Source organism: Aquarana catesbeiana, linkage group LG02 (assembly GCF_042186555.1).
Source record: "Aquarana catesbeiana isolate 2022-GZ linkage group LG02, ASM4218655v1, whole genome shotgun sequence".
NCBI classification, from domain to species: Eukaryota; Metazoa; Chordata; class Amphibia; order Anura; family Ranidae; genus Aquarana; species Aquarana catesbeiana.
In genome coordinates this window covers 34035877-34048466 of record NC_133325.1, presented here as the reverse complement: position 1 = coordinate 34048466, position 12590 = coordinate 34035877, and the positions used below count along the sequence as shown (strand labels likewise).

Sequence of the window (12590 nt, the reverse complement as noted above, 5' to 3'; positions counted from 1 at the left end):
GCAGGGATACCTTTAGTCACCAAAATATGGCTTATATATTGCACTTTGGCAGAACTAAAAAGATTATTAAGGGAATACTGTAGTTTGATGATATTGATATTGTGATGATTGAAGTCCTTTAAGACCTGCCTAACCAAATATTCTGTTTGAACATTCTTTTTGTCCAGCACACAGATTTAACACCTACTTTACACTGAACGAGCCACAATGGAGAATGGTTCCACATCCAGGGAAGACCTTGAGCTTCTTGGACTTGAAGAGATGGAAGGACTCAGATATTTTTACTGTCCTCTTCTTAGTGTTATCTATTTGTATATTTTGATCTTGAGTATTGTAATTGTGTTTGTGGTATTGACTAACCCCAGTCTTCATGAACCCATGTACATTCTCATCTGTAACCTGGTGCTCAACGGCATTTTTGGCAGCTCCTCATTTTTTCCAAAGTTGTTGGCGGACCTTTGGACTTCATCCAAGACCATTTCCCGCGATGGCTGCCTGACCCAATCTTTGTTCATCACGGTTTATGCCTACCTGGAGATTATGACTTTTGCAGTCATGGCGTATGACCGTTATTTGGCTGTGTGTCACCCACTGCAATATGCTATCTTAATGACCAATGCAAGGGTGATCAAATTTTTGATCAACTGTTCTTTGGTCTTCTTCATGTTACTTTTGGTTAGCACTCTGTTAACAATGAGATTACCACTTTGTGGGACACAAATCAAGAACGTTTTCTGTGATAACATGTCAATTTTTATTCTGGCCTGCACAGACACTTCTATAAATAATATATATGGAACAATTATTACTATTGTGATTATATGTTCCATGCTGTTAATCATTATCTTTTCATATGTGCGCATATATATTGTCTGTCTTAGATTATCTAAAGAGTCACGCCACAAAGCCCTGCACACCCTGGGCACACACCTAATCAATTTTTCCATTTTCCTCCTCGGCTTTGTCTTTATGTTCATGCGGCACAGATTGAGCACCAATAACTTGTCTATCAGCACCCACGTTGGGTTATCTGTGCCTTCCCTTGTGATTCCTCCATTCATGAACCCACTTGTTTTTGGGGTAAGAACGAAAGCCCTGAAATCAAAAATAGTTTTACCTTTTAAAAAGGTGGATGCACTCATTAAACTTCTGCACCCAATGAAAAAATAAAATAAATAGTAAAATAGCGAGAAAAAACATTTTTGTACTTTTTATTTCTTTTTGTCAGCTTCTCAAGGATCAGTCTACTTTTTGATCAGATCTTCTGAACTGTATTAAAGTAGATATACCTATTTGAATGTCAGTGTTTAAAGCAGAACTACACACAAAAAGGGAAGTTCTGCTTGTTTGCCCACTCCCCCTTCCTTTTAAGTTTTGGCATTTTATTTTTTACAGGTACCCACTTCTGGTGACGATCCGAGCAGAAGTTCAGACCCCCCTTCCTTCCCCCAGCCTTCTTTGATAGGTCACAAGTCCCAGAAAGTCGTGGGACCCTTCACAAAGTGCAGTGTAGCTCGGACAAGCGCAGTGGTAATCCGGCTGTGAAACTGCAAGCAGTCACAGCCAGCTTCCCATAGTAAACATTCCGGCGCCTTGACTTGAAGACGGCCAAAGAGCTGGTTCGAGTGCAGACCAAGCTGGATCCTTGGATAGGTAAGTGTCCTAATAATCAACATCAGCAGCTACAGTATTTGTAGTTGCTGACTTTAAATTTTTTGTTTTTAGGGTAAAGAACCATTTTAACAACTACCCCTAATGTGGTCCAGCCTATTTCAAATACCCCCTGGCACTGGGATAATTATGCCCAGGACTTCCTCATTCTTTTAAAAATTTTCCAATCTCTCATCTCTTTTCTTGACAACTGAAAAACCTACGTGGAATTGTTTAATACTTGATTTATAATTTGTATTCTAATTTAAAGCTAATTGTGGGCAGGTGACGGGTAGATGACGTTCTTGTCCCTGCTTGTCAACCCTCAACCAAAAATGCTTCTCCTCCACCTGCAGAGCGATGCAGGGAAACTATGATCTCAGGCATGTTCAAACACAAGCCCAAACTCACCTGAGCTCCCCTGTCCCAAAGCTGTCAAAGCCAATAGCGAATCCTAAAAGGCAGATGCATTTCCTGCCCCGCAGCATGTGGGGCAGAGAATGCCTCCACCGCCTATGATTCATTTTCATCATTGACAGATAGCTCAGTTGGGTTTTGGTTCTTGTCCAAACGTGCCTGAGCTCATCCCCTGAGTGTACTGGGCTCATCCCCACCAGCTCTCCTTTCCGATCATTCCAAAGTGCTTGTGGGTTACATCATGTAGGATGGAATAGAGAGAGGAGGGCCAATGGGGATCTCAATGGCAGAACAGGTAGATCTGTCACAGCAGCTTCACTTCACTGCTCTGCATGAGGAAATGTATTCTGTAACATAGACCACTGCTTCCAGTACTGTACCCTCCTGACCAATGCCGAGACAAGGTTATCCAGCATCCAGGGCAAAGATGCCAAACTGTGACTCCATGCCTTATTCATGATGTGCAAGCTTGGGGGATCCTACACCTCACTTGTTAAAATCACTGCCACTGTCACTGCTGGCAGCCTTGCAAAAGAAGGAAGGTGCCCCCATCCCTACAGTAAACCATTATGCCCCAGGCAACCGTTCCTCATGCCCACCCCTTGTCCCAGCCCTGTTCCTGACTCCCTGTACTTTGCCCTGCAGACCCATATACACTGCAGAGCTGATACCCTCTAAACTGCCCTAAATCCTACTGCCCCCTTTATATTGCAAAACAACCTCCTGACCATTGTGCACTTCCCTACATCTTTCTGACCTCTGTACTCTACCCTACATTGTACTGACCCCTGGACACTGCCCTACATACTACAGACATCTGTACAATGCACTACATACTACAGACATCTGTACACTGCACTACATACTACTTTCACTGTCCAGAACTCAGAACTGTTAGCCAGCATTGAGGCCAGCCTGGGCTGACACTAGTCGGGAAAGTCAGCCTGCACTACCAGATGTTCTGCCTTCATGATGCAAAACAGATTACAGCGTACACATACAAAAATGACATTTATCCTGCAAGGCTAGTTAAAAACACCTGAACATATTCAAAAATAGGGGGGGGTTGGTCACACTATACGATCATATAGTGCTAAGCCCAATTACTGCGACAAAATACCCCGTTCAGGTTTTTTTTAACTAGCCTTGCAGGATAAATGTCATTCGTGTATGTGTGTGCTGTAATCTGTTTTGTACCATTTTTGGTCTTATAGCAGCACCATCTTGAATGAAAAGCATTTTAGGTTGTGCCCACCAAGTATATTTTTGTATATTGTATGGACCATGACCAGGTCTCTTGGGCTGAAGCACCCCTTCCCCTTTTCATTACCTCTTATTAGTGGCCACCAGTGCATAGGAGGAATCCCTTCAGTTCTCCCACATAGGAGTTTATCTCCCATGGTAGAGACACAGGTTCTTTCATTCTATTACTAGAGTAGGGCCCACTAATTCAGGGTACTTTGTCACAAAAAGTGGGCTTAGCACTATATGACCATATAGTGTGACCAAACCCCCGTATTTTTGAATATGTTCAGGTGTTTTTAACTATCCTTGCAGAATAAATGTCATTTTTGTATGTGTGCGCTGTAATCTGTTTTGTATTGTTTTTGGTCTTATAGCAGCACCATCTTGAATGTAAAGCATTTTAGGGTGTGCCCCCCAAGTATGTTTCTGCCTTCGTGATGGACTCCAGCATCAGCCTTGTGGGGGTGACCAATTACTCTCCAGACATTACAAAGGAATGTAAATAAAAGTGAATGCCAAGTTTCTCACTAAAGCTAAGTTTTAGGTAAGCCAAGTTTATAATTTTAAACCTCGTACACACAATTGGGTTTTTGTCCAACAAAACCATTGAATTTTGTCCGCAGGGCGCTGGCCCAAACTTAGTTTCATAGTTAGTCAGGTTGAAAAAAGACACAAGTCCATCCAGTTCAACCATAAAAAAATAAATAAAATAAAAAATATTGTACAATCCAATATACCAAATTCTATACCCACAGTTGATCCAGAGGAATGCAAAAAAACCCCAGCAGAGCATGATCCAATTTGCTCCAGCAGGGGAAAAAAATACTTCCTGATCCCCCAAGAGGATTTTCCCTGGATCAAATTTACCTATAAATGTTAATACCCAGTTATATTATGTACATTTAGGAAAGTATCCAGGCCTTTCTTAAAGCAATTTACTGAGCTGGCCAGAACCACCTCTGGAGGGAGTCTATTCCACATTTTCACAGCTCTTACTGTTAAGAAACCTTTCCATATTTGGAGATGAAATCTCTTTTCCTCTAGACGTAAAGAGTGTCCCCGTGTCCTCTGTGTTGACCGTAAAGAGAATAACTTAACACCAAGTTCACTATATGGACCCCTTATATATTTAAACATGTTGATCATATCCCCCCTTATTCTCCTCTTCTCAAGAGAGAATAAATTCAGTTCCTCTAATCTTTCCTCATAGCTGATCTCCTCCATGCCTCTTATCAGTTTGGTTGCTCTTCTCTGCACTTTCTCCAGTTCCCCGATATCCTTTTTGAGAACTGGTGCCCAAAACTGAACTGCATATTCCAGATGAGGTCTTACTAATGATTTGAACAGGGGCAAAATTCTCTCTCTCTCTCTGGAGTCCATACCTCTCTTAATACAAGAATGGACTTTGCTTGCTTTGGAAACCACAGCTTGGCATTGCATGTTATTATTGAGCTTATGATCTACCAAAACCCCCAGATCTTTCTCCACTACGGATTCCACCAGTCGTACTCCCTCTAGCATGTATGATGCATGCATATTCTTAGCCCCCAACTTGTCTTGCATACACACGGTCACACAATTTTTGGCCAGCAAATACGAATGTACTACGTTGTTTTTCAGCTCTTTAGTGCCACCCTTTGGGCTCCTTCTGCTAATTATGTGTTAGTAGAAGTTTGGTGAGTGTTGATTTGCACTTTTCATTTAGCGCTCTTCAGTTCGTTTCTGAACAGCCATTCGTCAACCAGATATGTTGCGGAATCGGAGGAGATAATGTGTTATTTATTATTGGCCTTGGAGTTATTGCTTTGACATTTTTTTTTGGTTGAATAATGATTTGATTTGGCATATCTTCTATATTTTTGGATGCATAGAATGCACTTTTTGGTTAAGTCTATGTCTAATTTTATTTTTATTTTTTTTCTAATGCACAATAAAAAAATTGTGGAGAATAATACTTGGCTATGTGTTTTACTTCAAATGACAGTTTGGGAGTAGGCAGTTACATTTTAAAAAATACAATGTAAAATTATCAAGGGATACCAACATAGTTGTATCTTTGATCTTAAAAACTACAGGATAATGGTGTTGTGGTAACTTGGCCAAATAAAAAAAAAAAAGCATAATAATATTATTCTTGATATCACTAGAAAAAAAAAGCCTTTGAAAATTTATTTGCAATAACTCCATCAGTATCACCAGCAAAGCAGCTTCATTATTATCCCATTAAAGAAGAAGAGAATGTGCGCTGCATCTCGACATTTCATAATTTGCCGCGTCATTAATGTTAATTCTCCATTATGAACGCTAGTTTACAAGACCGACCTCTTCTGGCTCGTCCTTGCTTCCGAGCATGCGTGTTTGTACTTTGGACTTTTGTCCGACAGACTTGTGTATGCACGCTCAGAAAATCCGACAACAGACATTTGTCCGTAGAAAATTTTGAAACCTGCAATCCAACATTTGTCAGCAGAAAATCTGACAACAATTGTCCGATGGAGCATACACACGGTCGGATTTTCTGCCAACAGCCTGTCATCACACATTTCCCGTCGGAAAATCCAATCGTGTACAGTACAAACATTGCAGACAGTGGCTGAAGATCTTTGACGGTTGTAAGCAGGGCTTTTTTTATCAGAAAATAGGTGCAGGAACTCAACCACAACCCCCCCCAAAAAAAACTCCCCCCAGGGGTGCGCTACGTGCAGAGTTTGGTGTGCGCTTGGTACATAGTACAGAGTTTAGGGACGTGCTGCATGCAGAGGTCGGGCCTGTGCTATGTACATAGTGCAGAGTTTGGGTGTTCACTGCATACAGAGTAGAGAATTTAGGGCTGTGCTACACACAGAGTGCAGAGTTCAGGCTTCTTCCACAGCTCCCCCTTCACTTCACCTATATCCCCCCCCCCCCCCTAAAAGCTCCACCGTCTTCTACATATCTTACTTTTGTTGCTGTATTAAGCTGAAGCACCCAGTCAGCTCTAGTACCTCTCCGCACACTGTAGATGACTCCTCTCTCACTTGCAGGAGATCATCTAGTGGGGGTGTCGGCATCCGCAATGCACCCCCGGCACCTGCAGCTTCTTTGTTCCCATCCTGCACTCAGTGGGAGCTGCTGAGGAGATCAGATCTGTGGGAGTCATTGGGAGACAAGCTATCCCTGGTAAACACAGAAGCCGGACTTCCGTGTTTACCAGTGATAGTGGTGAGCAGGGACCAGAGGACCTGAGCCAGAGGTGGTGGAACCGAGTTCCACCAAGTTCCAGCTGAAAAAAAGCCCTGGTTGTAAGCACTTTAACTAACAGATGGTATCCAAGTCACAGAATATAACAATAGAAGCAATACAGTCACTCAGAATTTTTATACTCAATTCCTTGTCAAACAAGGGAAAAAGTGTTGCAATTGTATCTCAGAGCATATTCATTTCAACCCCACTATGTGTGGTTGGTGGGGCTTAAAGAAACCTGCATGTGGGGCCAAATAAATAAAAAGGGATAGAATAAAAGAGAATGAGAAAGAAAAGAAAAGCAAGAAAGAAAGAAAAAAAATAAGGAGGGTCATAAGGGAGGGGTAAGGGCTAGGGGTAGGACTGTATCTGCTAACATCAATCAATCAATGGATCATTAATGTATCTAAAAGTCATAGGAGTAAAATCACTCAGAAGTTTTGAAGTGAGTCCAACATAACCATGTTTTCACAAATTTTTGTATTCGCTCTTGGGCGGTGTGGATAAGTTCTTCCATTTCAAATCTCCTCTATTTCAGAGAGCCTGGTAAACCATTCTCTAATCGTTGGGATGCGTTTGGATTGCCAATATACCAGAACGCAGAGTCTTGCCACATTCTCCATATACACAGCCAGTGATTTATAGTAATCTTTTTTGGCTAAGGTCTTATAATGTAAGAGGAACAGTGCCGGTGTATAGTAAAGAGTGAACGTGGTAACGTGAAATGAGGTCATGAGGATTAGTTTTCTGATGTGAAAGATTTACAAAGTGTAATAAATATTACTATTTTTTCTATACGGTGTGTTGGTAGTGCCTTAAAAATCCCACCCCCTAGGGGCTCCTCTCTATTTTAACTGAGATCATGGACTTCCTTCCAAAAAGGTTGAAGAGGTTCACAATCTCACCAAATGTGGAGCATGGTTTCTATGGATGGGGAAAATATATGTAGGTGGTATGGGGTTCTTTACCATCTAGTTTCAACTTTATAGCAATTTTCCTGAATAGCTACATTCAAGGAGCCCTTGTGTGTGTGTATTCATGAATGGTATCCCAGTCGTCATTTGTGAGGGGTGTCTGTAAATTTTTCTCCCAAACCAAACGTGCCGTCCAGAGTGGGGGGGGGGGGGGGGGCCTTTTCTAGTAGCAGAGTATATATATGTAGGAGATTAAGTATGTTCGTAGTGTTTTGCATGTGCATAAAGATTCGAATGGTGTAAGCTGCTTCCATCCTTATTTTTTACTGGGGCATTTCTAAATAATTCCTTGAAAAAAAAAAGTGCTGCACCCCAGTGATCATTGATCTCTACCATGTTGTTCAGGTAGCTCCCCACCTCTCAAAGGTTAACTACCCCTGCTCTAAACCATTTAAAACAATTTTACTTTGTCAAACAATAGCACTCCCTCAATTTTAACACCCTGGAGTATTGCTAAAGTACATTTTAGATAGATTTGTTTGACTAAAATAGCCAAGGTTAATTCTAATAGCACAATTTTGCTTTATTAGAAAATTTGAAATAAAATTGGCAAACCTGTAAGGTCCAACTATATTTTGTGTGCATCTTCCAGATATCTATTTACTCAGTGTTGACAGCTCTTATGTACTGTACTATGCTCTCACAGCTTTATGTACATTACCATGCAGGGGTATTCAGGAGCATTCGTACCCAGGGCTAAACTTTCTTTGGGATCTTCACATGCCTAGTGATCAGATCCCTCTGCAACTCATCTTCTCATGGGTCAACTATTGGACCTGGGTCTAGCTTCCTGACTCCTGGCTTCACATTGATTGCCCATAAAACGGGCTGCTGCACCTGCATGTCTGTGACTCTTTATATGGAACGCTGCCCCTCTAATATACCTGGACTTTTGAATGACCTACATGGCTAGGAGCACCATCTAGACTTCCTGTTGAAATGTCTGCTGAGGGAATTGTTCAATGCATCCACGTGCATATTAGGTCCTGGTCTCTAATGGATCACATAATCAAACTGAGACAAGCGGGCCACCCAATGTTGCTCTAAGGCTCCAAATTTGGTAGATCACAAGTATACTAGAGACTTAATGTCAGTATACATTTAGCACCCTCCTTGCCTCATACTTCAGTATAATTCCCCTGTCATTATTATTAAGGCCCTCTATGAATGAGCATATTGATTCATGGGAACTGTTCCAAAGGAGGAGGACGTTGTCTATATATCTAGCCCACAAGACCAGTTCGGCTCTTTGCTGGGCATAGACGACATCCTCCTCCCATTTGCCCATGAACAGACGACGTCCTCCTCCTTTGGAACGGTTCCCATGAATCCCTATGCTCATTCATAGAGGGCCTTAATAATAATGACAGGGGAATTATACTGAAGTATGAGGCAAGTCAACAAACGGTCAATTTTTTGGACCTTAAGATCTGGAGTGAAGGGGATGTTCTACTCACCTCCACCCATTTTAAGGCCACAGACCGCAATTCATTTATTCCTCGTGATAGCTGCCATGATAAAGCATGGCTCCACTCAGTCCCCAAGAGTCAGTATATAAGAATGAAGCAGAATTGCTCTACAACCGCTGACTTCAAGGCCCAATCCAAGGTACTCACCGATAGATTTCTGGAGAAAGGGTATGAGGCCCACTTCCTCAAAGAGAAACTGGACCAAGTAGACCAGCTTGATCGTGACCTTCTGCTTATGGATAGTACCAGGAGAGATGGAGACACTGATAACAATTTCACATGTCCTTTCATAACAGGATACTCCCATCAACACTTCTCAATTAAGAAACTACTATATAAAGATTGGCATATTGTCAAAAATGATCGTGTATTTGGATCTGTACTTCCTGATAGACCTCAGATTGTCTTTAGAGGGATTCCCTCAATAAAATCATGTGTGGCCCCTAGTGTTTGTGACCCTCCTTCCAAAAAACGCATGTTTTTTCAGAATCTGGTTGGGTATTATAGATGTAGGAATTGTGCAGTCTGTTCTATCAATGCTGTCACAGATAGGAAGGTCAGTCAGTTCCATTCTAATAGTACTTCCCGAAATTTTTCCATCAAATCTTTCATCACATGTTCTATGGCTAATGTTGTGTATCTTCTTACCTGCCCTTGCGGGCTTCAATATGTGGGACGCACTGTGCTTCCCTTGCAAGTTAGACTCAATGAGCACATTGGGAACATTAGGAGAGGCTTTAAAGGCCATCCGGTTTCCAAACACTATTTAGAAGTACATAAGCAGGACCCTAGGGGAACTTCGTTTGTCGATATAGACAGACTCAAATTACCATGGAGAGGGGGACCTAAATGGTGTGCCATCTCCAAATTAGAAATGGAATGGATTTATAAAATTAGCTGTCTTAGACCCCTGGGATTAAATGTAGATATTAAAATAAATGTGTTCATAGATAACTCTTGAGACATGATCGTTGCAGCTTTCTAAATCTGTATCCTTGTTAGACTGTTTATATTGTTATGAGGAGAACACTTTGGCGATCTGGTGTCCCCCCTTCAGATAGAGGTTCCAGCCCTTATCATGATTAGTGGATTGGTAGAATAATAAGATACGAATATTTATATATATATATATATATATATATATATATATATATATATATATATATATATACATATATATATATTCACATACACTGTTTTTATACATTGTTTATATATTTTTAATATTTTTAATAATTAATAATTCTGATCATTTTTTAGTTTATTCTTTAAAATTTTAAAATTTGGAATTACCTCCCCCCCCCAGAGATATACTCATTCTTAAGTATTTGTTCTGACATCCTATTGGTGATATGTTTTTTTACTTACAATAGGGGCAATATGCCATTCGTAACACTCAGAGTATATTGTTATCTGCAATCTGCTGGCTGTGGTATTATTATTCCAATTTAATTCCTCAAAAAATAACTCTTTTTTTCCCTTTGTCATTTGTTTTTGGACTCATACACATTAGATCTAAGTTTGGATCTACTTATATATATATCCTTTATTTGTAATTCAGTCTTCCCCCTTCCCGGGATCCCTGTGTGAAGCTTTCCTTGCGTGGTATGCACCAGATCGAGGCTTGGTGTTTTTCCTGCGCTTCCTCATTATTGTTGAGTGCTGAATGGTACCCAGACGAAAACGAGGTCTGGTTCCCGTTCAACGCTATATAGGTGATGGTTCAGTGCGTCGCCCGTGCCCCTTTGAAAATGTCATTTATGACGAAACATGTAGGGCGTGGCTACACACTGTACGCCATCACGCCGTTCGCCCCATGTTTACAAGGGTGTTCGCCTTTTTTATGCCGGCTTTTTAACCTGTTTTAATTATTGTATGGCAGAGATGTTTTCTGCCTCCATTTAAGCAATACATTTTTTTTAATTTTACTACACCATCGGAGCCCTTTTTGCCTTTTTCTGTACTCACGGCCCCCCGGACCAGTGGGTGCCTTTCTCTAGGTTGACGCGCTGGAATCGCCTCCCGTTGGAACACTGCATCCATCTGCCGACCCGGACGCTGCCATCCAGCTGTTCCTGCAGAAGGCTGTATCTGCACGCGTCCAAGACCTTGCTATTAAGGGGGTCCACCGCTTCTGGTAAGGGTCCATCTGTATTGTCACCCGGATTCCCCATTTGCCTGGATATCCCTTCACACTCCCTCCCTTCTTTCTTCACCAACACGGGCTGTGTTCAATGAACTGTGGATACGTGACTTTCCTTCATGGGACTGATGCGCCTTCATTGAGCTTCTTATGAATTGACTGTACTCACCTTTGCTATCATTATTTTTATTTTTTTATTTTTAGTCTCATTAGCAATTTATGAAATTTGATTAATTTATATTTATTTATACTAAATGTGCACTCAATTCAATATTGGAGTTTATTACTTGCTCATAAGCACTTTTTGAATTTGGTATTCGATTTCATCAATCATTTTACAGCATATATATCTATTTATTTATTTATATAGGTAATACATTAATTTATATTTTTGACCATTTGACTGTAAGCGCACTTAGTTTATCTTTCTTAGTCTATTACACTGATATTAGTGTTTTTTTTGTTGCAGCTGCAGTTCAGCGTTTACAATTGTTCTTTATCGCGTTTTTTTCTTTTTATCTATATATACAGTATTACCCAGTTCCACTGATAATTCGATGGCACAAGAATGAGACTCTGACTTTACCACTGCTGACTCCTCTGCTCCATCCTCTCTCTCATGCTTAATGGCCTTTTCCTTCACCCCCACAGGTGAGCACTCCGCCGAACCTGGCACAGCCTGATCTGAAGGTTCAGAGCAATGGCCAGACAGAGAGAACGAACCAAACCCTGGAGCAGTATCTCTGCTGCTTTTGTTCTGACTCCCAAGATGACTGGTCCACCCTCCTGCCTTACGCCAAATTTGCGTACAACTCCTCCATCCATACTGCCACCAAACACCTTTTTGGTCAAACTTCGGTTTCCTTCCCTCTTTTCTCCCAAATTCCATTCTCAAGATGCCTGTTCCTGCTGTACAAGACTGGGTAGCCTCCATTCAGCTGAACTTCCATCTGAACTTCCATCTGAACTCCCAGAAAATTCAGGAAGCTATGCAAAAAGCCCAGGATGACTACAAAAAGTATTACAACAAGGGAAGGAAGGAGAACCCAGTCTTTAAGGTGGGCGAAGAAGTGTGGCTATCTGCCATTAACCTTAGATTGCCATGTCCCTCACGGAAATTGGGGCCAAAATTCATAGGACCCTTCAAAATCAAAAGAATGATCAACCCTGGGGCCATTGAACTAGCCTTACCCAACTCTTACAAAATACACCCAGTATTTCATGCATCTCTACTGAAGCCTGTTGTTCCCAGCCCTTTTCCTGTCAGAGAAGAACTACCTCCTCCACCAGTCATGGTAGACGGGGAAAGTGAATTTGAAAGGAATATATTAAGTTGCAGGAAGAGGGGTAGACAGCTCCAGTACTTAATTAAGTGGAAGGGGTAGCCCCCTGAGGACAACTCCTGGGAACCCTCTAGGAACATACATGCCCCACGCTTGATCCGGGCCTTTCACCAGGAACATCCAGAAT

At 41.4% G+C, this 12590-nt stretch overlaps 1 protein-coding gene across 1 annotated transcript; it reads left to right on the top strand.

The window, feature by feature from the left end:
* The first annotated feature begins 207 nt into the window (after positions 1 to 207).
* LOC141126488 (olfactory receptor 51E1-like) lies at positions 208 to 1170 on the top strand. The gene has a single exon (XM_073612428.1). The coding sequence runs from the start codon at positions 208 to 210 to the stop codon at positions 1168 to 1170; it is 963 nt and encodes a 320-aa protein (XP_073468529.1).
* Positions 1171 to 12590: the final 11420 nt, after the last annotated feature.